Consider the following 27,221-nt stretch of genomic DNA (forward strand, 5'->3'; position numbering starts at 1 on the left):
TGTTACGTAGGTGAAATTCTATTTCTTTATTATTACACATAACTCCCCCCTCTCTCTCTCCCCCTCTCTCTTTATATATATATATATATATATACGTTTACACACACACACATATATATATTTCCGTTATGGCGGGAGACTAAACCGTATAACACGTATGCGGAATGTAATAGGAAACTGTAGTGACTTAGTGTTGCTGTCGTAGATTCTTGTTTTCTGCTGAGACAGCAGAACACTTAGAGTGTAATATATATGTCTATGTGTATAGATTCTTGTACACACACGCACACACATGTACATAGACACACATATATGTACATTAGATTAGTATATATATATATTATATTGTGTATGTATAGCCATATAGACTCATGCATATATATATATATATATATATATATATATATATATATATATATATATATATATATATATATATATATATGTATATATATACATACATTTTTATATCTTATCTATCTATCTATCTATCTATATATATGCACACATTTATATATATATATATATATATATATATATATATATATATGTATATATATGCACACATATTTTTGCCCGGGTCTAAAACTGGAGTTTAACCCCCATATATATATATATATATATATATATATATATATATATATGCACACATATATATACATACATACATACACACACATCATGTGTGTGTATGAGTCATCCAACCCATGCCAGCACAAACAAATAGACGTTAAACGATGATATATAAGTGCGTGTGTATATACGTGAATGTACACACACACACACATATATATTGGTATACTTATGGACACATACATACATGCAAACACACGCATAAACTTTTTAACAATAAAATGACAGATTGAAAACAACAACAACAATAATATAAATAATGATGATGATGATTATATTTCTTTTATTGGCCACAAGGACCCAAAACAATAATAATAATAATAATAATAATGATAATAATAATAATAATAATTAATTCGTTTTATTGGCCACAATAATAATAATCGGTGCGTTCTACGTGAAAAACGGTAAAAAAGTCATAAAACTGTACAAGATTTGGTCTTTGCCCATTGCGACCCTCACAACCCAAAAGAAGCAGAAATTCCATAAGGGGCGCACTTGTTAAAATGGACGCAACTGCCACGTTGCCTAAGTTGACTGATTAAAGAATTTGTCTGTATGTTTTTTTTGTTTCTTGCTTTTTCCTCCTCTTCCTTCATCTTCATCTTCGGATGTGGGGGTATAGACTTTTCGTAGCTACTACTTAGAGCTGAGTTTGGCATCAGTCATCTCTCAGCCTCTAACAAGAACACCACCGCATCGTTTTATTTCTGCAGCTTCCCACATTCGAAGATGACTTTCCAAGAAATCCTCGCAGTTTTGGCTGTTGCCTTCTGCATTGCCAAGGTCTGTATATTACTTTTCTTTAACATCGATTAGATATATTGAAATCAATAAAACAGCTAAGAGACGAGGGTGGTGGAGGAGAAGTTCGCTGTTTTCTCTTATTTGGCAATTTTCAGATAAGTTTTGTCTCGTCAAGTACAAAACTCGATCAAGAATAAATAAATTGAAACAAGAATAAAAAGTTGGAAGATTTACGAGATGAAGTTTAAGTAAATTAAAACTAAAAATGAAAAGAACTTTTCGTTGATTTCATTGAGATGAAAATAATTATTGTCGTTAATTGGAACAAACTGACGAGATTTAGCATAAACTAGTAAGATCACCAAACAAGGGAGTCGCGTTTACGTGGTCCTTCGACCTGTTAGAAACAGCAGCCAAATCTCTCTCATACTACATTATATCGTCTTAAAAAAAAAAAAAAAAAGACGTAATTAGGGTCTAATTACCCATAAAAGACGGAATGGTCACAGCTGGAAAGTCTTTGAGCCTAAGTCTGCTCGATTAGGACTGACCTGGGGCTAAACAACAACATTGGATAATGAAGATCTCGATAAGAGACCCTCTTTACAAGAAAAGCAAAACACAACAGGCCCTTGGGGGATATATTCTCAAGTTTTCGTGAGAGTTGTGTTGTGGCCTTCATTCCAAAAGGGAAAGATTCTATCTTCTCGATCCTTATTATACTGCAAATACCGCACGCAACCCCAAACTTAAATCGGAGTTTGTTAAGTTGGGAACAGCTGTTTGAAATATGCTGAGAATAAGTGGGGATAGTCACGATTAGAGTGGGGATAGTCACGATTAATCTCAGGTCTTCCTGATCAGGGACAATTCACAATTGAGACCATCCATCCATCCAGCTAGCTATACATACATACACACACACAAACATACATACATACATACACACACACATACATACATACATATGTACGTCTACATATAAATATATGTGTACACACACACTGCCAAAAGTATATTTTTCATTCATAATTTTGTTCATGCTGTCTCTCGAATATTTGTTTTTCAAAAACAAAAAATATTGCCAACAATTTTGTTTATGATTCGTCCGCGGGGCGCGTGCATGTGTATATAAATGCGTGCATCTGTGTGATTACACACACACACACTCACGTCTATTGGCTTTTATGAGACAATATTGTATTTATTAACAATAATAATAATTTACTTTGTTAACTAACACACCAGTGCTTGTCTTTTCCTGACGAATGAATATTTTGATAAATTTATATCCATTTATGTCAAACTTGACAAATCTGAAGTTGTTAAACGCCCTCACATCTTGACCATCAATCTTCACTTCCTTCCTACAGACTTGCAAGTCTTACCTAAGACACAAATAGTTTTTCTGGTAATCTTCAAGTTTAGGGGGATAAAAAAAAATAAATAAAAATATTCAAGGGAAGTAACTGAACGTCTTACCAGTATTCTCCGTACATTTCTGTTTATAAATAAATCACACACGTGATTTGATTGACGTTAGGGTTAGGATTAGGGTTAGGGTGTGATTTATTTATAAACAGCAAGAAGAAAACGGATAATACTGGTAAGTCGTTCAGTTATTTCCCTTGAATATTTTTTTTTATCCCCCTAAACTTGAAGATTACCGTTTTTCTCTCTTTTCATCTCAGGTTCCCATACCTAGGGCGGTCTCCCTCTATTTAAACTTCTTTCCAAACGGCAAAGAGCAAACAAAAACGTTCCCACCTTTTACAGATTGACAAACTATTCAGTAATAAACCAAACTAGAAACTCAAATAACACAAATAAATAAACGGTAAAATATTAGCTGCATAAAGATCCCATTATCATCTGTTTAATTTCTATGGTATCACAACAATAGCCAAATAAAATACGGGAGGTTTTTGTGCCGCACTCTCTACAGTAATCACTATTTGTTTTTCCTGGTCGAGTTGCATCGTGTGATTCACGTTCTTCTTCCAAAATTATCCACATCTCTGCTACTTCGTGTTGCACCGAATTTTAAGGGCTCCTACACGTGGTTCCTGTTTTCAGTTGGGTAAGGGAAATATTGTGGTGAGGTTTTGATTTGTCAGGGTTAACGTTTAATCCAGGCCACATACATACATATATACACGCCTCCCAACCACATAGTTCCAGGTTCAGTCCCACTGCGTGAAACCTTGAGAGAGTGTCTTCTACTATTGCCTCAGACTGACCAAATCCTTAAGAGTGGATTTGGTCGATGGAAACTGAAAGAAGCCCATCGTGTGTGTGTATATATATATATATATATATATATATATAGATAGATAGATATATATATGGGTGTGGGTGTACTTGTCCACCACCATCACTTGACAACCAGTGTTGGTATGTTTATGCCACCATAACGTCTACCAAACAGACCCCAACGATTCAACAAAACAGACCCGGTTTAACAAAAAATAAGTCCAGGGATCAAATTCATTTGACTAAAAAAAGTTATTCGAGGCAATGCTCCAACATGGCCACTGTCTAATGACTGGAACAAGTAAAAGGTAAAAATTGAATGGCTCTGAAGGTCCAGTAAAGTAAAACGGGAAACAAAGGGGTCAAAAAGGAAAATGGTTGAGAACCATTGGTAGCTCACCTTGTTAAATACCACAACCCAACATCCCATTGTACTGGGGTTAGGCAATAGCACTTATTTAGATCCATTAATGAAATATGAGATTTACAATTAAAAACTTAACGGTGAAAAAAAAAAAATGTCTTACCTGACCTGATAACAAACTTTTCAAACTGATATTTTCCTGATATTTTCACAAAGAAAACCACACATCAAGTAACGTAGTTTTGCAAATGTCTAAAATGATAGGGAAGTCATGGCTGGGACGGTTATGGTCTGAAGTTCTCTCGTGAATGAAACAACTACGGAACAGTTTGTTTCACAGTAGACAAACTAAGAATGAAAATACGAAGCAAACATAATGACACATTTTTGTGCCGTTATTACTGTTAATAACAAGCTGGTTAGTAAAACTGGGACACTTTGGAAGTAAATGTCACAGTCGAGCGAGTGTTGATATAATAATAATAATAATGTATGAATAGGCAAAGGAAAACGTATTTAATTGGTTTAAGATTAATCTTGCAGAGAGAGAAAAAAAACTTAGCAGACTCAATTAGAAACAAATGCTTAACGACTTTATGAGAGTTAAATGCAATCAAGGCAAAATTGTTGACCCCTCTGGAATTTAAATTAGATTCATGTATGTTATGAGGGAATGAAAATATTAGCTTTAGGGCTGGGAGATAACTGCAGACATGTTTTGGTCTTATTCAACCTCTTCAGTCAAGTATTTCTTTTACCATGCTTGTTAGGTTTGGTGGTGGTGGTGGTGAGAGATTCTTTGTTGGTTTAAAAGATGAGTAATCTGAATTCCTACTTACGGAATTTACATGTAAGTGGTCGAGTATTCCAGAACACACACATATATCCTTAATACAATTCTCGGATCTATTTTAAAACGGGGGCACCAGTTTTCATTTATGTTTTATGTAGTGTTTTTGGTACCGAAAGACTTTCAAACTTCGTATACTTATCTATTTTGGGATCTAGTTCAAAACGGGGGCACCAGTTTTCATTTATGTTTTATGTAGTGTTTTTGGTACCGAAAGACTTTCAAACTTCGTATACTTATCTATTTTGTGTTATAGAACAGAAAAAAAATTTTGTATTCGAATTTATTTCATGTAAAAAATTGTCTTATTTCGATAATTTCAACCAATCACTGACAAGTATTCAGCTGTTTACACTTACTCCTTTGGCAGTTTAAGCGGTGTAAAGCGTATTTAATCTCCATTACTTCTGACATTTTGCAGAGAGGCAACACACGTGTGTTCGTTTTCCCTAACCCTAACCCTAATTGACTTGCTCCTTCCCTCAAAAACCAGGCCTTGTGCCTATAATAGAAAGGTTTATTAGCTACTGCCAATATGCTTCAGCCATTTTTTGACAAGGAAATAATAATTTTATCACAGCCAGAATCGTTTGTTTACGAAGTCAGCACTTAATGTATTTGGCTGAATGGACATCAGTCATTGGTTGAAATTACAGAAATACGACAACTTTAACATGAAATAACTTGCGATGTACGTTTTTTTGTTAAGAAGACTAAGAGAAAAAGATGTTTTATATGACACATTCTACCAGTGTCCCAAGTTTCAAAGTGTTTCGTTAAGAAAATACTGGTGCCCCCGTTTTGAACAAGATCCCAATTCTCAGGCTGAATCAATGTAATACAATATCCTGCTGTACAATATCCAAGTGTTGGATGTGTTCTTCTACAACCCTGGGCTGAGCAATGACTTGAGAGGGGATTTGGTAGATATCTCACAGATTTTGGGCCCCTCTCCGTTGAATAATTCTACAACAATTAGTTTCAAAGGGGACGTAACTCTAATTGTCTTTCATTTCTTTTTCCATTTTTATTCACGCTTCCACTTTTTGTATCAATCTTCTTGTTTTTCTTTCATTATTTTCTCATGTACCATTCATTGTCTTGATTTTCAAATAGAACAGATCATGTGCTCAGAGCCCGCAGATTGCTTGGAGGCAAGGCACACTCTATAACCTGCCTAGTCATGTGTCTTCACAGCAAGAAACTAGTAGCAGTTTATACTCTTTACAATGTACATTAAATGATATATATAGTGCGGTTGTGAGTTCGATTCCCGGACCGGGCTATGTGTTGTGTTCTTCAGCAACTCTCTTTATTTCACATTGCTCCAGTTCACTCAGCTGTAGAAATGAGTTGTGACGTCACAGGTGCCAAGCTGTATGGGACTCTGCTTTTCCCTTGGATAACATCAGTGGCGTGCAGATGGGAGACCGGTATGCATGGCTGACTGTTGGACTTCCATAAACAACCTTACCTGGACTTGTGCCTCAGATGGTAACTTTCTGAAGGGGGTCACCCTGTGTGTGTGTGTGTGTGATAGCCATGAACGAGCATTACTGTGATACAAGCGGTGTTGTTTGTTTCCAATCTTCCATGAGATGCTTATCTGATCATGGGGAGGGGGGGAATACTGTCTTACCTGGAAACAGGTGAGGGTTGGTGACAGGAAGGACACCCAGTCATATGAAATCTGCTTTAACAGATTCCTCCCTGACCCATGCAAACATTGAAAAGTGGATGTTAAAATAGTGATGTTGATTGCAGTGTGTACCTGGGCCGTAGGAGTGAAATAGCTGAGGAGATGCAGCATCGAGTTACCCACTTCATACTTTGATTTCAAAACCTCCACAAATTTTGTGTTATCTGTTTGAGGCAGGTTACTTAATTCCATTGTAATTCTTCCTGGCTTCTGTGGATGCAGTTTGGCAGAATGATTGAGAAGTTTGCTTTGAAATCACAAGGTTTTGGATTCTTTTCTACTTTGGGCACAAGGCCTGAAATTTTGGTGGAGGGGGGGCTAGTCAATTCCATTGATCCCCAGCACGCAACTGGTACTTAATTTATTGACCCTGAAAAGATGAAAGGCAAAGTCAACTTCAGTGGAATTTGAACTCAGATGGGTGAAATACCGTTAAGCATTTCGTCCAGTGTGCTAACGTTTCTGCCAGCTTTCCGTCTCACAAGGTTTTGGATTCAGTTCCATTGTGTTGCTTCTTGGACAGGGCCCTCTTAAAGGTATGGGCACATTGGACAGTTGCTCTGGGGCTACAATTCTGATCAATGTATTCTGTGGCTTGCTGTCAATAAATTAATACTAGATGCAGTGCTGAATTAAGCAAAAGAAGCACGCGCCTAGGGCATCAAGGGATGGGGTCACCACAGAAATGGTAAATGGCTTACAGCACAAAAGAAATCACTTTAAACTTGCTAATGTAATATTTGAAGTGATGTCTATGATGAAGAATATAATTTCAAAGTGTTTATGGTGCTATAGCGAGGATCTGGTCAAAGAATTTGCAATTGAAAAAAGAAGGAGAAAGCTTTTCAAATATTAAAGGGGAATTATACAAAAATAAACATTATTTTCCATCTTTCTGTTGGTTTTGTTTCATTTTGAAAAATAAAGATTTATTTTATGGTTTATTATTATTTGTATTTTGAATTATATATATAGAGGGGGTGCCAAAATCTTTTTTAAGTGTTTAGGGCCTGTATGGGTCCTAATTCAGCTCTGTCTATAGGGTCCCAGTGAATTGGTTTCTGGAAGGAAGTGGGCTATGATACTATTAAGATGGCCCTGATCGTGGGTAAACATCTTTTACCATTTTCTTGGATCAACTCAAGTATTTATAGTCAAATGGAGTAGATAGAAACTATGTGGAAGCCTTGGGATGGAATTGGAAAGGTACCTTCTCACACCCACACTGTGTCTTTCTGATTCTGTTTGAAGCTTATGTTAATGGCACATGTGTCCATGGAACACTCAACCACTTATATGCTAATTCTATGGGCAGGTAACTCAGTTGATCAAACTATCAAATGCTCATCAAAGAAACCATCAGAGGTCATTCTACTTTTACTTCTACTTCTTGTTTCTGAGAAGCCTGGTGAAAGCAAAGCTGTTACCTTTAACTTTTGTATTTCTGAGGTTGAAAAATATGGTATTAATTTAAGGGCAAGGTAATAAAAGGGGGTCAGGTAATACACCTTAAAGTATTTGTTCTTACTCCTTACATTTAGAGTTCAAATCCCACTGTGGATCTACATGGGTGACAATCTTAATCCCTCACTCCATTTAACACCATCACCTGGTTCTTGGGCCTGTAACAAGTATTGAGGCCAGGCCCCCCAATCTAAAGATATACTTTCTCCCTGTACCTCTCTAGTGCCAACATCAGAGGCCCCATCAAGGGTTTTGAGCATGACGACCTTCCCTCTTGAATAATAGATAAAAAAACAACAAAACAAACTTCGTCTAACCTGTTTGTCCTAGATACAATATGTTTGAATTATGAACATGATAGTCATGGCTAGAAAGCCCTTAATTATCAAGCTGTTCAATCAAGGTTAACTCTGAGCTAATCAACAGCTGAGGCCTGTTTCTGATAATGTGAACTGGAAATTTCTAGTCTTCTTTCAATTCTTTGAAGTATAACAGTTCAAGGATAATTTCACATCTCTTTGCACAGTTCTTTGCAGTTTTGTTGAACTCTGCAAAGTCTTTTGTGCTGTAGGTGTTTGGTAGTAGAAGGCAATGTTCTATTAGCATGGCCTACTCCCCCACATTCATAGGTGGTTGGGCCAGTCATGTAGCCCCCGTCTGACCAAAACAACTTTTGATCATCCTGTCCTTGTCCTCAGGTGGTCAAGTGTCTTGCACAGAATCCATGGTGCTTCTAAACCAGGAGGGAGGCCTTCAGCAGGGGGTGGGGGATTGTCATGTCGATTGTACAAGAAAAATCTACACAGTAAGAGTGACAGACAAGACTCCACATGACAGCAGTGATCATGCAGCGATGGAATACACATGAATCCTCACCATGATAACTGGAAATAATTCACACAACCAACAGCTTTATTTAGCAATTCACACAGCAACACTGATCAACAAAAATCTACAAAACGTAAGAAAAAGACAAGAAATTCACTCAGCAACATCCATAATTAATAATTCACGTAAAAGTGCTTTACAAGAGTCTTCACAATGACAGATAAAAATCCACACAGCAGCCACAATAAACAAGAATTGGCATAAAGACAGCAACAGGCAAAAATCCACATCGAATATTTACAATTTCCTAAAAATAACAAAAAATTATTTTCCAGAATATATCATGATTTTTAAAATTGTTAAGATTTACCTGATTGTCTACAAGAGGCAACTAGAAGCTGTACTCCGCTATTAGTGGTCATACTATACATTTCCTGAACGTACTGAATTCTGAAACCCAGGGGTGGACCGTTATATTTATTGCTGTAATCATTGCAGATTATTATTATTATTATTATTATTTTATGTTTGACTTTTGCTTTGCATTCGTACAAGTTGGCTCCAAGTCTCACCCAGAGACCTCAAGACGACAAGTCAGAAGTTCATGTTGTTGTTGTTGTTGCTATAATCATTCATTGCAGATTATTCCTGTACAAACAGAAATCTCATGTTACAATAATGTTAAAAATAACAAACTGACAACTTATGTCATAATAGCATTGAAATTCATATCCAAGAACAGATGTTTACCAATACCCACCCATCCACCCTCTCCACCCTATTTTGTTTCCACTTTCTATTGTCCTCCCCCTCCTTAATCCCTTCCTCGTCCCCCACCCCCGTCACCTCAGCAGTCTGCTGTACTGTTATAGTGTCTGCTACACTAAACCTACAGAATGCATGCATGTGCACACCCCTCCTCCTCCTCTTCCTCCCCTTCCTCCTCCTCCTCAAGTTCACCAACTCTTAATGTCACAGTGACACCAGTCAAATACTAAACTGAATACTTTGCTCATTGTTTCTCTCTTAGGACTACTCACCTCTTCAGTCACTTCATACACACACACACACACACACACACACACACACATATATAGGCGTGGCTGTGTGGTAAGTAGCTTGCTTACCAAACACATGGTTCCGGGTTCAGTCCCACTGCGTGGCACCTTGGCCAAGTGCCTTCTACTATAGCCTCGGGTTGACCAAAGCCTTGTGAGTGGATCTGGTAGACGGAAACTGAAAGAAGCCCATCGTATGTGTGTGTGTGTGTTAGTGTGTCTGTGTTTGTCCCTGCCACCATCGCTTGACAACCGATGACGGTGTGTAAACGTCCCTGTAACTTACATTGTGCACCTTTACTGCTGAAGAAGTGCCCGTCTAATGTTTAAAACTGCAAATATTGCGTAAATTTTCACTTGCGTAAGTAAACTGGCATTGAAAGCAGAGATGGTGCAGAAACAATTGTAACAGATCATTCAAAGATGTATTAAAGTCGTTCTTTGTCTTATTATTTAGATTATATCTTACTCTTTGCTAAACCCACAAAATGGTTTTACCGTTGTGGAACCTGGACTTCTACACCTGAAGAATTTTGATATTAGTCTGAAATTTGACAGTGTAGACAGCCCTAGAGCTTCGGGTTGAGTGCTGCATTAGAAATGCCCTGTCTTTATACCCTTCCAGGACCTTATATATAAATATATATATATATATATATATATATATATATATATACACACACACACATACACTGTAGCAGTGGATGTGAACCTTCTCCAGCACTATATAATCCAGGAGGGCCTCTCCTGTTACTGCGAAATAGATTACTAGAACTTTGGTTATCATGACAAGACTTGGGACGAATACTGGAGTTGTTTCCCCGTTGCCTTCTCCAGGCTTGTGGGATTTGAACTCAGAATGTAGAGAGCCAGAAGATATGCCTTAAAGCACCTCTGGCCAATGTTCAGCAATTCTACCACTCTCCCACCTGCAGAGAATGTGAAAGGAAGTGTTTTGCTCAAGAACACAATGTGCCGCCCAGTCGAGGAATCGAACTACAATCCAGTGACATAAGTGCAACACCTTACCCAATAGGCCATGTGCCTTCACACACACACACGCACACACACACACAACTACCATTATCTGTGACTATTCCTCTTTTTATTCATCCTCTACTCCGCTCTCTTCGTATCCCAGTTCTTCTTATTACCCATAATTCTCATTTTTCTTCCTCTTTCTACTCCTCCTCCCCACTATTGCCTTATAATCAGTCCCCTCTCTTTTACATACAACCCCACCCTTCACTAATAGGCCAAATAAGTTCATCTGTTGTTGTTAATGACAACCAAAGTCATCACATGGGAGGAGAAGACAGGGCATGATGTGTCCAGCTGTGGTCAATCAATCCAATGCATGCTAGGAAGGGTCCGATGCAGGTCAGGCATTTGTGGGACAGAAGGCAAGGATTTGGACAGGGACTTGTATCATTTGTGTCTTCTTTGTGCTCCCTGCAACCCTGTTCTGTTCATAGGAGGTGGCCCCTCTTTTGTCACAGCTTAGCCAAGCAGGGTGGTCTTGCACTTGCATGTCCCAAGTATTGGGGTTGATCTCAAAGCTCTTCAATCAGCCATTTAAAGACAGTCTTTATTACCTGAGCTGTTGACCTCCTGAACCAATTACACTATGACAACTTATATATGAATATATATATATATATATATATATATATATATATATATATATGGTGACCTGTAACACTACCCACGTGATTCCTTCTTCCACCTCACCCACACCTGTCTTCTTGGTGCATAATTATTGTGGCTTTTTTTAAAATAAATTTTATTCAACAAAAACAATAACAACATGTAACAAAAAACATCTTTAAATGATTATTCCGGAGCATATTCACCATCTTCTTCGGTTACTGCTTCCCATTTGCTTGGCAGACGGTCAGACCATCATTTAAAGATGTTTTTTTTAAAAATATTGTCATTGTTTTTGTTGAATAAAATTTGTTGAAAAAAAAACTGCAATCATTATGCACTAACCTAATACTTACCATAATATCTCTTGTTTGTTCCAGTTTGCGTTTGTGCCGTTTACAACCTAGATATAAATACCACCACCACCTCCACCAGAATAAATCCTGGGGTCGATTTGCTTGACTAAAGGCGGTGCTCCAGCATGGCCACAGTCAAATGACTGAAACAAGTAAAAGAATAAAAGAAGAATATATAAGTGAAGGAGTGCAGCTTAGTGGTTAGCGTACTCAACTCCTGATCATGAGGCTGTGAGTTCCAATTCCTGCTGGGTCACTATGTCCTTGAGCAAGACACTTGATTTCACGTTGCTCCACTCCACTCAGCCAGTGAAAATTAATAGTGTCTGTCTTTCAAAGGGGCCAGCTTTGTCACACTTTATCTCTCACTGAATCTCCTTGGGAAACTACATTAAGGATATGCCTGTCTGTGGAGTACTCAGCCGCTTACATGTTAATTTCACGTGCAAGCTGTTCCATTAAGTGGGCCAACTGGAACACTCTTCGCGAAGACCTGTTGGGGCAAGTGAGATCGAGACTGAACCAAATTCGATGACTGGCACCCATGCCAGTGAAGCGCTAACAGCACCATCCGAGCGGGATCACTGCCAGAGCAACGGTCTCGCTTCTGTGCCAGTGGCACGTAAAAAGCACTATTTGAGCGCAATCGTTTCCAGCTTCGCCTTACTGGCACTCGTGCCGGTGGCATGTGAACAAAACATTGGACTGACTCCTGTGCAGGTGGCATGTAAAAAACACCATTTGAGCGTGGCCATTGCCAGTACCGCCAGACTAGCCCTCATGCCAGTGGCACGTAAAAAGCACCCACTACACTCTCGGAGTGGTTGGCATTAGGAAGGGCATCCAGCTGTAGAAACTCTGCCAGATCAGATTGGAGTCTGGTGCAGCCATCTGGTTCACCAGTCCTCAGTCAAATCGTCCAACCCATGCTAGCATGGAGAACGTTTTATTTGTTTCGGTCAGGTGACTGTGGCCATGCTAGAGCACCACTTTTAGTCAAAGAAATCGACCCCAGGGTTTATTCTTTGTAAGCCTAGTAGTTATTCTATCGGTCTTTTTTGTCAAATGGCTAAGTTACGGGGACATAAACATAGTAACATCGGTTGCCAAGCGATGGTGCAGAGACAGATAGACAGACATACACACATTCTCAGTTTTATATATATATATATATATATATAAAACTGAGTGGTTGGTGTTGGGAAGGGCATCCAGCTGTGAAAATCCTGCCAAAACAGACACAGAAGTCTGGTGCAGGCTTCTGCCTGGTCGACTCTTGTGAAACTGTCCCACCCATGCCAGCATGGAAGGCGGATGTTAAACAATAATGATGATGATGATGATGATATACATATTAATTGGCAGAACAGAAGTTACAGACTGACTCTATTAAGAGATTTGTGCATCGATGCTTATGAACCTGCACAATGCACTACCAATGCACAAACCTCCTAGCCCTTCCTAACGCCAACCACTCTGAGAGTGTAGTGGGTGCTTTTACGTGCCACTAGCATGAGAGCCAGTCCGGCAGCACCGGCAACAACAATGCTCAAATGTTGTTTTTCATGTGCCACCAGCACATGTGCCAGGAAAGCGACTCTGGCAATGATCATGCTCAAATGGCGCTTTTTATGTGCCACCGGCATGGGAGCCAGTCAGTAGCCCTGGCAATGTCCCTCCACCATCACTTGACAACTGATGTTGGTATGTTTACATCCCCGTAAGAATAAGTACTAGGCTTACAAAGAATAAGTCCTAGGGTCGATTTTTTCGACTAAAAGGCAGTGCTCCAGCATGGCCGCAGTCAAATAAAAGAATAAAAGAATGAATGTTTTTATGTCACTTTAAAATTGTAGAACAGCAGTGAGAAGCACAAAAATTATCAGAAGCAATCAAACGATGGCTTGTGAGGCCAAAACGTAACAGCTGTCATCAGGCTGAAACTCAAACAAGGGAGTATAATGTTTCTCGTTTCATATATTTATAGATTTTTATATTTTTCTTTGTTTTTTTTATTGAAAAAGCAATAAAGAATGATTTGATCAAAAATTGTTTACATTTTTCCGCTGTTTGGTTTTTGTTTTAGGCTGGCGAAACCACCGTCTCGAAGATGGCCTTTTTTGACATTGAAATTGGTGGCAAAGAAGCCGGCCGAATTGAGTTCGGTCTTTTTATGGAAACAACTCCTAAAACTGCAGAAAATTTCTATCAATTGGCAACTGGAGAAAATGGTTATGGTTACAAAGGCTCCAAATTTCATCGAGTTATTAAAGATTTTATGATCCAAGGTTGGTCATCATATTTGATTTTTTTTATGATTATTTATATTCGGTTTTTTTTTATGGTCCAAGGCCAGCCATCATCATCACCATCATCATCATCATCATCACTGCTGTCGTCATCATTGTTATCATGACTTAATGTCTGTCTTCCACGCTGACATTAAAGGTTGGATGGTTTGATGGGCTCCAACAAACAAGGGAACTGCATTGAGCCCCAGTGACTTCTGGTTTCCACAGCTGGACTCCCTTGGTTTAAGGCCAACCACTTCACACACTGCTCTCGGTACTTTTTCTCGTGACACCGGCACTAGTGAGGTTACTGTGGGACTTGCAAGACAAAGAAAATAAAAACCGTTGAGTGAGTGAGTTGCAGTGGCCGGGGGGGGGGGGCTTTTTGGCAGATGTTGAGAGGCTGAATTACAATTGGGGGACAAGCAAAGGTGCCTTGTTGTAGAGAAGATACATGGGTTGCCATGCGTAGGTGGGAGCAATTGACAGGAAAATAAGGATGACGGTGTAAGGTGTCAGAGCCTATTAGAAGGTGAGTAGAAAGGAGAGGATGGATAAAGAATTGGGAAGGGTGAGGGAATAAGTTCATAAGAGAGTGAGAGGAGAGTGACAGATGGTTAGAGATAGGGGTAGGAGTGAATGTAGTGAATGATGAACAAGGGTGGAGGAGTGATCAATGGTAAATATCAGTAAGGGGGAGGGGAAGAAATAGAAGTGGTTTGGGGAGGAGGAAGAGGAGGTGATAAGTGGCAGAAGAGGAAAGGAGGAGAGTGTAATAAACTGGTTGACAGATCATCATCATCATTGTTTAATGTCCGCCTTCCATGCTAGCATGGGTTGGACGATTTGACTGAGGGCTGGTGTACCAGATGGCTACACAAGACTCCAATCTGATCTGGCAGAGTTTCTACAGCTGGATGCCCTTCCTAATGCCAACCACTCTGAGAGTGTAGTGGGTGCTTTTACGTGCCACCAGCACGAGGGCCAGTCAGGCGGTACTGGTAACAGCCATGCTCAAAATGGTGTTTTTTACATGCCACCTGCACGGGAGCCAGTCCAGCAGCACTGGCAACGATCTCGCTCGAATGTCCTTACACGTGCCACCAGCACAAGTGCCAGGAAAAACAAATTGAGGGAGATTATATGAACTAGGACAGCTACAAGACCCACCCCCCTGCCTCACCCTACACATAACCCTTGGAAACATACAGACTCTAACACCTCGTTTATTTCCAAGATTTCCTAGTTTTCATTTTCATCATTACCATTACAACCATCATCATCATTGTCGTCATCAGCATCATCGTCATCATCATCATCAACGTCATCACTTTATCCTGTTTTGTTTCCTTGTTGGTGTGGGTTAGCTAGGTCTGTAAATAATACATCTTACTGCTCATCTCTCAATGCAAGTATAATTGTTTCTTCTTTATCCTCAGGTGGTGATTTCACTGATTTTGATGGTCGTGGTGGAAAGAGTATTTATGGTGACAAGTTCGACGATGAAAACTTTACACTTAACCACACAGGACCTGGATGGCTCAGTATGGCAAATGCAGGTAAAAGTCAAAATTGAATGTGTCTAGAACCATACCGCCCGTCCTAACCTGGATGGTATGGTACCACGTATGCCAATAAGGATAGTATGGTTGTTAAAACATACCCTTCATGTTAGCGTGTAGTAAGGCTGTTTAAACACACCCTTCATGTTAACATGTGGTGAGACTGTTTAAACATGCTCATCATATTAACATGTGGTAAGACTGTTTAAACATACCCCTTGTAAGGAAATGAGTGGTAGCGTTGTTAAAAACATTCACCTCATGTTGAAATGAGGGGTAAGGTTGTAGAAACATGATACCCATGCTAATCTGGGTGGTATGTTGCTGTTATTGTTAAAATTTGAAATTTATAGATGATACAGTTGACTTGACAGCAAGCTCTCTTTCTCTTACCGATTTACTGCATGTGAAATAATCGGCACAACAAATTAAAGTTTAGAAGCTGTGAACTAAATTCAGACTGTAGAAAATTCTAGTTTTTCTCAATATTTTGAATAAGTGAAAAAGACCTCCATCTGTCACCAACATCAAGCAAACACCTTTTTATGAGAACTTCAGTTTTTTGTTGACACGCTAATCCTTATGACAGATCTTTTATCTTCTGGGCAAGAAATTTTCAATTCATACATATCATCATCATCATCATCATCATCATCATCATCATCATCATCATCATCATCATCATCATTTAATGTCCACTTTCCATGCTGGCATGGGCTGGACGGTTTGACTGAGGACCGGCAAGCCGGGGAGTGGGGGTGCACCAAATTCTGATCTGATTTTGCAAGGTTTCAACAGCTGGATGCCTTTCCTAACACCAACCACTTTGTGAGTGTGGTGGGTGCTTTTTACATGGGGGCCAGTCAGGTTGGCACTGTTAGTGACCACACTCGAGTGGTGCTTTTTTACATGCCACCAGCTTGAGGGCCAGTCAGGAGCACTGGAGCACTGCCTTTACTCGAACAAATCGACCCAGGACTTATTCTTTGCAAGCCTAGTACTTATTCTATTGGTCTCTTTTTGCTGAACCGCTTAGTTATGGGTACATTAACACACTAACATCAGTTGTCAAGCAATGGTGGGGGGACAAACACAGACACACAAACATACAAATATACATACAAATATACATACACACACACTCACACACACACACACACACACACATACACACACAAACACACACACACACACACACACACATGACAGGCTACTTTCAGTTTTTGTCTACCAAATTCACTCACAAGGCTTTGGTTGGCCCGAGACTATAGTAGAAAAGACTTGCCCAAGGTATCACACAGTGGGACACTTGCCCAAGGTGCCACTTGTAAATATTGTTTCCCCCCCCCCTTTATGACCAAAAGTGTGCAAAATGTAAAGTCTGATGTAACTTCTCTTTCTCATTAACTTTAGGCATCGATACAAATGGATCACAGTTCTTTATTACAACAATAATCACCAGCTGGTTGGATGGACGCCACACTGTCTTTGGCAAGGTGATCAAAGGCATGGATGTTGTTCGCAAAATCGAGTCCACAGAAACAGATGAAAGGGACAGACCTCTGCAAGATGTTGTTATTGTTGCATGTGGCAGTGTGCCGATGAGTTCTCCGTTTGATGTCAGCAAAGACGGAATAACTGACTGACTACTCACTCATGTTTACCTTTTTTGAGTTTTCAAATTAGATTTATTTAAAATAAAATTTTGTAAAATATATTCAAATGAATATAAAAAAAAAAATTAATACATACATATAAAAACAAAAAGAGTTTTCTATTTGCAAAAATGCTTTTAATTTTGAAAATTTCATTAACTTTTATTAATATTTTATAAAAATATTACAAAAAAATAATTAATTTTATTAATTTTATTGTTTATGAATATTGAATATGTGTTAAAATGAAATTTAGTTTAAATTAATTTTATGGACATATCTAGACTTTTCCCATTTGGCTAATGATTTTTTTATGAATTATGTTTTTTTTTAAATTTTTAATGAAAATCTAATATTTTGAATATAAAATATATTTTTTCTATTTACCAATTTATCGTGTTATACTGACAAAATATTACCTACAAAAGTTGTGGAAGCAATTATACCAGATCAAATTGGTCTTCATTTAGTCCTATAGAACCTGGACCATAATCTTTCGAAGTGAAATGTTTGCTCATCAGAGATGCTATTTCACTCAGATAATCCTTTCACTGCATTTCTTGATCCCACCTGTACCATACACTCCTCCAACTGATTAACTATAAATAGAATGTTCATTACAATGTCTCTGCCAAATTTGAGCAAGAAAACTCAAATCTGCATTTATTAAAGATCTTAAAATATTCATTTACGAAAGAAATGTTATATATATGTGCTAGCAGCAACATATTGGGAATGTAAATCAGAAAAGTACAAATTTCACATATAATTCATAATTTACTCTACAAAGTAAAAACATAATCATATGTATAATTACATAATTATTAGGTTGTCCGGAAAGTTCTGAGCATTTTTTAATATGCAAAAAAAAGGGTATACTTCATAAACTGTACTTTTAGAAACTTCCAACCCCTTTGCAAATTCTCTGGTCATGATATTTGAATGTTCTTCGATTTTTGCCTTCAAAGTATCTTTACCTTATTTTGAAGGTCATCTTTCAAGCTAAACTCTCCAGCTTAAATTTTGCAAACCCCCTTCAAACAGTTGATTCACCAACAGCATCATCATCACCATAAACTTCGCAAATGTTTTTGCAAGTCTTTGCAGCATTTTCTCCTTTTTTTTTTTAAGAATGAAAAGCATTACAACGGGAATATTAAATTGTTGGTTATCCATTTCAAATGTGTCAATAAAGGGTAACCAGAAAGAAAGATAAATCTGTTTTTAGTAGGAAACAAAGAAGAGATGCTCTACCTCTTCAATCAATGCCAAAGTTTTAACTGTATCACATTTCATGTGTGTTCAATGAAGCATTAAAAGATTTAGCTTAAAAATGCACAGAACTTTCCGGACAGCCTAATGACATACATAATTAGTTTAAAAGATATTTTAAAAGATTTTTCATTTTTCTCCTGAATGAATGGGTAACCCATAACTTTTAACTTAATTATTTATGTTAATCATCATATATATATATAAATGATAATGTTCGACTCTCTCGAAACAGCTGTAGAGAATATCAAAATTATGAATTATATGTATGTATAAAATTTATTTTATTTGCATTTTATTCTAAATACATTACATTTGACTATCATTTTAGCCAATTATGTACATACATGTCCGTTTGTTCCACATGCATTTAATAATGAGTTACATTATGAAGTGTTGGAGTTTAAAAATGTGTTATTGAGTTCTGAAATACCAGGGGTATATTTTATGATATTTATACATCAATTCATTTTATATATATGTATTTATGTATCATGAAATTATGTAGTTTGTCATTTGTCACAAGATTACAATATATTAATGAACATTAATTTGTATGTAATTTATGCAAGTTTCTGTTAATTTCATTATCAGTTTGTTTAATTTTCTGCTGGACCAATTATTTAATTGGACATCTCATAAACATTTGTAATTAAATTTATTTGTTTTTGTTGAATTTTTTAAATATTTTGTTTGTCATTGATAGCAACAGATATGTTCCTATAAATAACACACACACACACACACATACTCTTTACTCTTTACTCTTTTATTCTTCTACTTGTTTCAGTCATTTGACTGTGGCCATGCTGGAGCACCACCTTTAGTCGAAGAAATTGACCCCAGGACTTATTCGTTGTAAGCCTAGTACTTATTCTATCGGTGTCTTTGGCCGAACCACTAAGTTACGGGGATGGAAACACAACAGCATTGATTGTCAAACACAGACACACAAACATATACACACACACACACACACACACACAAACACACACATATATATATATATACATATATATACGACAGGCTTCTTTCAGTTTCCATCTACCAAATCCACTCACAAGGCTTTGTCCAAGGTGCCATGCAGTGGGATTGAACCCAGAACCATGTGGTTGGTAAGCAAGCTACTTACCATACAGCCACTCCTGCGCCTATATATAAACATAAATATATATATATTTATATATATAAATATATAAATAAATATATACATGCATACATATATATCTGTGTGGTCTGGCTGTTTGTGTTATATATATATATACACACACACACACACATATATATAAAATATGTGTTTGTGTGTGTGTGTGTATATATATATATATATATATATATATATATATATATATATATATTTTCACAAAAAAGCTGAACATTAGAAGCATCAGTTGTGGCGTGCAAGAGAGACGATTGCGCTGGTATAGACATGTGGTGAGAATGGAGGAGGATAGCTGCGTGAAAAAGTGCCACACCCTAACAGTTGAGGGAACCCGTGGAAGAGGTAGGCCCAGGAAGACCTGGGCTAAGGTGGTGAGGCAAGACCTTCGTACATTGGGCCTCACCGAGGCGATGACTACGGACCGAGACCTTTGGAAATGTGCTGTGCGTGAGAAGACCCGGCAAGCCAAGTAAGATCGTTGCCAGTGCCCCTGGACTGGTTCTTGTGCGGGTGGCACATGAGATGCACCATTTTGAGCGTGGCCGTTGCCAGTACCGCCTGACTGGCTCCTGTAGGATTTTCGAGCGAGATCGTTGCCAGTGCCCCTGGACTGGCTTGTGCGGGTGGCACATAAAAGACACCATTTCGAGCGTGGCCGTTTTCGTGCGGGTGACACGTAAAAGCACCCACTACACTCTCTGAGTGGTTGGCGTTAGGAAGGGCATCCAGCTGTAGAAACTCTGCCAAATCAGACTGGAGCCTGGTGTTGCCATCCGGTTTCACCAGTCCTCAGTCAAATCGTCCAACCCATGCTAGCATGGAAAGCGGACGTTAAACGATGATGATGATGATGATGATATAGGGTGTGATGGGTAAATTGTAGCCATTTTATATTTTTAATTTCACACATGTGCATTATTTGTTTTTGATTTTGTTAACTACACAGTATAGTAGGGTCAGTTGGTCACCATTTGTGAGAAAAACAGCTCCATGATGCAATTCACCCTGCCAGAAATTTGGAAACGACATGCTGTACTGCTTGGCATTTGCACTGGAAGCTCCAATACGAGCATTTCAGAGTGTTTTGGGTGTCAATGTGAGGACAGTGCAGAGGATTCGGCAAGAGTTGGATGTGTCTAATGGGATTACGAAGGTACGGCAGCTCAGAAAACTCACTCTGAGCATTCTGATAAGAAAAGAACTCCTGAATTTGTTGGTGAGATCCAGGCCATGATTGATGATGATCCCTCCAAGTCAATCGGGTCCATCACCAGGGATATGGGAGTGTCTGAGTTTCTTATCAGGCAGGTAGTGCGTAAAGACATTCAGTATTCCTCATACAAGATGAGAAAGGGCCAATTTTTATCTCAAGCCATCAAAGACAAGAGGAAAGACTGTGCTACAGAGCTTTTGAACAAACTAAAGTGTCCCCACTAGACGAACATGCTTTGGTTTTTCTCCAACGAAAAAAATTTCCACCAGGATCAGATGGTAAACACACAGAACAATCGTTGGCTTGCCGTGTCCCCAAAGCCTCCGGTCGACCAAGGACTTGTGAACAGATTTGGTAGATGGAAACTGAAAGAAGCCCATCGTGTATATGTATGTGTGTGTATTTGTGGCCAGTCTGGGGGTACTGGCAACAGCTACGCTCAAATGGTGTTTTTACGTGCTACCTGCAGTCAGTCCAGTGGCCCTGGCAACAACCCCGCTCGAATGTTTATTATTATTATTATTATTGCATCGTAATGCATTGAGCTGGCAGAATCGTTAGCATGCCGGACAAATTGCTTAATGGCATTTCTTCTGACACTACATTCTGGGTTCGAATTCTTCCTAAGGCTGATTTTTGCCTTTCATCCTTTTGGGGCTCATAAAATAAAGTACTAATCCAATATTGGGGTTGATGCAATCAACTGACCTCCTCCTCTTAAAATTCCTGGCCTTGTTCCAAAATTTGAAGCCATTATTATTATTATTATTATTATTATTGCACCATATCCTCTTTGTATAAACTGTGACGTATTTCCACACTCTATACATTGGGCCTCACCGAGGTGATGACTACTGACCGAGACCTTTGGAAATGTGCTGTGCGTGAGAAGACCCAGCAAGCCAAGTAAGATCATTGCCAGTGCCCCTGGACTGGCTCTTGTGCGGGTGGCACATAAGATGCACCATTTTGAGCATGGCCGTTGCCAGTACCGCCTGACTGGCTTCCGTAGGATTTTTCGAGCGAGATCGTTGCCAGTGCCCCTGGACTGGCTTGTGCGAGTGGCACATAAAAGACACCATTTCGAGCGTGGCCGTTGCCAGTATCGCCTGACTGGCCTTCGTGCAGGTGACACGTAAAAGCACCTACTACACTCTCTGAGTGGTTGGCGTTAGGAAGGGCATCCAGCTGTAGAAACTCTGCCAAATTTAGATTGGAGCCTGGTGTTGCCATCCGGTTTCACCAGTCCTCAGTCAAATCGATCGTCCAACCCATGCTAGCATAAAAAGCGGACGTTAAACGATGATGATGATGCTGTTGTCTGTTCTTTGAAATTGTCCTTAGTTGTTTTGGTAACAAACCACCTTAATATGTTGGTTCCCTCATATCCTGCTGCTGGCTTGTGGTGCTCTGTTAACAAGTCCTGCTCAACCCACCAGCAGGTCGTATCTTAATTTCTTTCCTATGGGCTTTTTGAGAGATGGTTTTAGAGATTTTGCATATTTTTTTCCATTTTTCTTCTGATTTCACCATGTAATGAAGTAACATAAAAGATTGAGTATTGAGAAAATTTTATTTGCCATTGAAACAAAAAGAGTTCTTTTTGAAAAAAATGGTAGATTTCCCAATAGAAACAGAAAGGAATGAAAAATATTCTACTTGTCATGGAAACCAAAATAGTTCTTTTTGAAAAGATTTCGAGATCTTCCAATAAAAAATGCCCCAAGTTTTTAATTGTCCATGGGTAGGTCGTGTGGTATCTAGGATGTGATATGAACAAGGGTACCACATGACCCTCCGGTGGGATGTGGGTATCTAACACTACCTGTGTTATCCTTGCCTTACATATGGTATAATGTAAAAAATTATGCTGCTCATATCAAAATTATGTATTGGGACCCTGGGATAAAACATAAAATGAGGCTCAGGGGCCAAAGTGTTAAACTACCACTGGTTCTATGATAGAAAGTTCCTGCTCTTAATTAAATCCTTTCATCAAAATTTTATATTAATTTATGTTCCAAACACCAGATTCATAACAACCAAAATATGCCACTAAAGCCTTCAATATTTCCAGACTTAAGGCGGTGAGCCTGCAGAAACGTTAGCACGATGGGTGAAATGCTTAATGGTATTTTGTCTGCCGTTATGTTCTGAGTTCAAATTCCGCCAAGGTCGACTTTGCCTTTCATCCTTTCGAGGCCAATTAAATAAATACCAGTTATGCACTGGGGTCGATGTAATCAACTTAATCCCTTCGTCTGTTCTTGTTTGTCCCCTCTGTGTTTAGCCTCCTGTGGGCAATAAAGACATAAATATTTCCAAACTTAATTGAAACAACCACAGTGTATTTTACCAGAAATATAGTAACAAAAGCTTTTAAATTATCTAAATTTAAACTTTCCATCAAGACTTCATTTCAATTTTTGTTCCAAACATCATACTAATAATAACAAAATCATTTTACTAAATTCATTATTTTCAAAATCAATAGAAAGAAAGGCTCTGAAACATGGAAACAAAAGATTTAAACTGATTCTGTTGGAGACAAAAGTAATTTTCGTGGTCTGCTTACACACACACACACACACATATATGACGGGCTTCTTTCAGTTTCCATCTACCAAATCCATTCACAAGTCTTTGGTCGGCCTGAGGCTATAATAGAAGACACTTGGCCAAGGTTCCAGGCAGTGGGATTGAACCTGGAACCATGTGGTTGGGAGGCAAGCTTCTTACCATACAACCACTCCTGCGCCTATGTAGCTGCAAAGAAAAAAAATGAATATTTTGCAAATATTTTTCACTAAATTAAACTTTGTTTAATTGGATAACTGGATATTCATGTTTTTTTTTGTTCTAATTTTCTTCTTTCATAATCAACATTATCCTCACAGAATCGTTAGCATGCCGGGCAAAATGCTTAGAAGCATTTCATCCATCTTTACATTCTGAGTTCAAATCCCACCAGGGTTGAGACTTTGCCATTCATTCTTGGGGGGGGGGGGGGGGCTGATAAAATAAGTACAAGCTGAATGTTGGGGATGATGTAATTGACTTGCCCCTCCCCTCAAACCTGTTGGCCATGTACCAAAATTTGAAACAATTATTTTCTGAAGATCATTTTGAACATTTCCCTTTTTTTAAATTTGATTTGCTTCTGCTGCTAATACAGAATTGTTTATTTGCATAAATATTCTAAATATAAAACTAATCTGATGTATGTCCCTTATAACATCGATAAATTTCATGTAAAAATTATAAAACCGTTGCTGAGAACTATATTTACTTCTCTCAATGATTTTTCTTCATAATTTTACAGACAATCTCTTTATTTTTTATAAAATACGAAATGGAAATTTATTTCTGTAAAGATTAAACAAGAATTTCTATCAATTTCTTTTTCTTTTTTATAATTTTTAAAATTCAAAAGTTAAAATGCAAATGTAATAGCCTTTCATATTATATTTTGTTAAAACTTGTATAAATCATGTTAGAATTACCATAAAAGAGGAGATGAACCAATTCTTTTTCTCCCTGTTTTTAATCATCATGTATTTTTCTAATTTTTTTTTTTTAAAACATACAAAAGCTGGAGATTATACACAAATGTTTTATACACACATGAAATTAAAGCATTTTGGTTTTTATATTAAAACTTTCAAATCTTATTTTGTTTTAATATATTTCTAAAAATTTTTCTGTTTAAGTGCAGATGTGGCTTGCTTTGGAACTGAGATTTTGAGTTCAATCCCCACTACATGACATGCATGGTGTAGTGGTTAAGAGCGCAGGCTACTAACCCATAAGATTCCAAGTTCGATCCCAGGCAGTGACCTGAATAATAATGATAATAATTAACAGTTGCCGGCGTCACCTTACCGGTACGTGTGCCAGTGGCACATGAAAAACAACATTCGAGCATTGCCAGTGCTGCCGAACTGGACCTCATGCCAGTGTCACGTAAAAGCACCCACTACACTCTCGGAGTGGTTGGTGTTAGGAAGGGCATCCAGCTGTAGAAACTTTGCCAGATCAGATTGGAGCCTGGTGCAGCCTTCTGGCTCACCAGTCGTCAGTCAATTCATCCAACCCATGCCAGCATGGAAAGTGGACATTAAATGATGACAACGATGATGAATAAAAACAACATTGAAAAATAGTTTAGAAATGAGAACCCAGGTTTGAAAGTTCCCAAGACACCCGATGAAGGCTGGAGGGTATATCAGCTGAAATGTTGTGTTATCAACAAACAAGATGAGGACAAATATCCGTTAAATGCAAATAATGTAAATAATGTAAGAGTCTTCTATTATAACTCACTTTGTGAGTGAATTTGGTTGACAGAAACTGTGTGAAAGCCCATGGGTGTGGGTAAGAAGTTCACTTCCCAACCACATGGTTGTGAGTTCAGTCCCACTGCATGGCACCTTGGGTAAGTGTCTTCTACTGTAGCCTCGGGCAGACCAAAGCCTTGTGAGTGGATTTAGTAGATGGAAACTGAAAGAAGCCCGTCGTATATATGTGTGTGTTCTCCACCGATACTGCTTCATAACTGGTGTTGGTTTGTTTACATCCCTGTAAGTTAGTGATTTGGCAAAAGAGACTGTTGGAATGTGTACCAGGCTTTACACGCAAACTAAGTCCTGGTGTTAATTCATTTGACTGAAATTCTTCAAGACTGCGCTCCCGCATGGCCGCAGTCTGATGACCGAAATAAGTAAACGATAAAAGATGAGTGTGGGTGTTTTTGTCTCTTCATTGCTTGACAACCAGTGGTGGCCTGTTTACATCCCTGTAACTTAGTGGTTCAGCAAAAGAGACAAAAAAATTAAGTAATTGTCATTAGGAAAAACAATTCAAAGACCTCCATCCAGTTTCAGCTGATTGTTTAGCATTCCCCCACTACACACATTTCCCTAGTTCCCTAGTATCACTATAATTCCTCTCTGTAAAGTAGCTGATGACACAACAAGGGGTCAAGAAGACCCTTTAGTATTGTCAAGAACATAACAATCCTCTCTAGTGATGGGGCCATCATAAAATACTCCCAGTACACTTTATTATGTGTGGGGTTGAACAGAGACTTTAGTTTTGTTGAAGTGCTGGATGTGGGATGGAAACTGTGAAAAATGTGGTGGTGGTGGGGGGTCTGTTGTAGTAAACACTGTTGGAAGTGATGTTATCTAAGCATGAATAGCTAACTTTGACATTATTGGTATTAAAAACTTTATAATACAAACATCATGCTCTTTGTTAAATCCTACAAACTTCCAGCGACTTGAAGCCAATATACTGCCTGCTCTACCACATGGAGTATCTAATGGAATCAACTAGCATTGCCAGTTAGCCAAAGTATCCACATGACCTGTACTGACAAATGGAAGCCCAAATATTCTCATTTTGAAATCATTTTAAAATTTGTTTTAAATTCTCTTCACTCTAACTCCACACATCTGAGGATGTGGACATAGTCAGCATCTATGAAACTTTAAATTGTGCTGAGTCAAACTGTTGTGAAGTACTAACAATTCCAAGCAAATGCACCAAGTACTACTGCCTTTCTTTGTTTTACCTACTTGTGTGTGTGTGTGTGTGTGTGTAATAGCAGTAGTAGTAGTAGTAGTAGTAGAATATTTTCATTACAATTTGTTATAGTTAATTCTTTAAAATATGCATGGGTTTTAAGTGAAAATATTGGTGTAAGTAACTTTTGTAATTATGTTTATTCAATAGTCACAGGTATATTTTGTATTGTTTCCAAGTCATAGACACTTAATGCCTTATGGTTGATGAGTTATGCAGTTTGGTTGTTTTGCCTTGCTTGTTGTTAATAATTTGTTGTTTGTTATGGCTTTCAAGTTTTTATTTTATCATTTTATATCACTTATGGGGTTCTTCTATGCTAGTTTATTCCCATGTGACATGGTTTGGGAACATTAGTTAGAAGGTATATTGTTCTGCTAGTTTACATTCAATTCATTTTTGGAGTGTGTTATAGAGTTTGAAGCCACGTTTCTGTGTTTGTTAATTTATTTGTTTGAAGTATGAAGTCAGTTATTTCTTTGGTTGCTATTTCCCATGTTACGTATCTGTGGTTCAGTAAATTTTGCCCAAGACATTTTAGTTCACTGGTTCAGTTTTGTTCTGTAGTTTTTGAGGTTGCA

General features: G+C 38.2%; 2 protein-coding genes across 5 annotated transcripts in view; one reads left to right on the forward strand and one right to left on the reverse strand.

Moving 5' to 3' along the window:
* The window catches only part of LOC106875993 (UDP-galactose translocator), a 74,606-nt gene extending 65,254 nt beyond the window's left edge, over positions 1 to 9,352 (reverse strand). The window contains exon 1 of one of the 3 annotated variants that reach the window (XM_014924335.3): positions 9,209 to 9,352. In XM_014924335.3, the coding sequence (XP_014779821.1) occupies positions 9,209 to 9,269 (61 nt within the window). In that variant the 5' untranslated portion in view covers positions 9,270 to 9,352. Of the gene's footprint in view, positions 1 to 4,160; positions 4,437 to 9,208 lie in introns of those variants that run through there. The other 2 variants (XM_014924342.3, XM_014924338.3) reach the window with 2 other exon arrangements.
* On the forward strand, positions 1,251 to 19,336 carry LOC106875995 (peptidyl-prolyl cis-trans isomerase B). 2 transcript variants are annotated; one of them, XM_014924343.3, is made up of 4 exons: positions 1,251 to 1,419; positions 13,986 to 14,187; positions 15,630 to 15,749; positions 17,166 to 19,336. In XM_014924343.3, exons 1-4 carry the CDS (start codon positions 1,366 to 1,368, stop codon positions 17,396 to 17,398), a joined length of 609 nt encoding a protein of 202 aa, XP_014779829.1. In that variant the 5' UTR covers positions 1,251 to 1,365; the 3' UTR covers positions 17,399 to 19,336. The 2 variants fall into 2 exon arrangements, with proteins under 2 accessions (XP_014779829.1, XP_089204432.1); XM_089348306.1 differs by lacking the exon at positions 1,251 to 1,419 and adding an exon at positions 2,899 to 2,986.
* The last annotated feature ends 7,885 nt before the right edge of the window (positions 19,337 to 27,221 follow it).

This window comes from Octopus bimaculoides, chromosome 1, assembly GCF_046866305.1.
Source record: "Octopus bimaculoides isolate indiv1 chromosome 1, ASM4686630v1, whole genome shotgun sequence".
Classification (NCBI taxonomy): domain Eukaryota; kingdom Metazoa; phylum Mollusca; class Cephalopoda; order Octopoda; family Octopodidae; genus Octopus; species Octopus bimaculoides.

Coding starts and splice junctions, on each gene's coding strand:
- LOC106875995 (XM_014924343.3), top strand. CDS start 1,366: ATGACTTTCCAAGAAATCCTCGCAGTTTTGGCTGTTGCCTTCTGCATT. Junction 14,188..15,629: donor TAAAGATTTTATGATCCAAG/GTTGGTCATCAT, acceptor CTTTATCCTCAG/GTGGTGATTTCACTGATTTT. Junction 15,750..17,165: donor GCTCAGTATGGCAAATGCAG/GTAAAAGTCAAA, acceptor CATTAACTTTAG/GCATCGATACAAATGGATCA.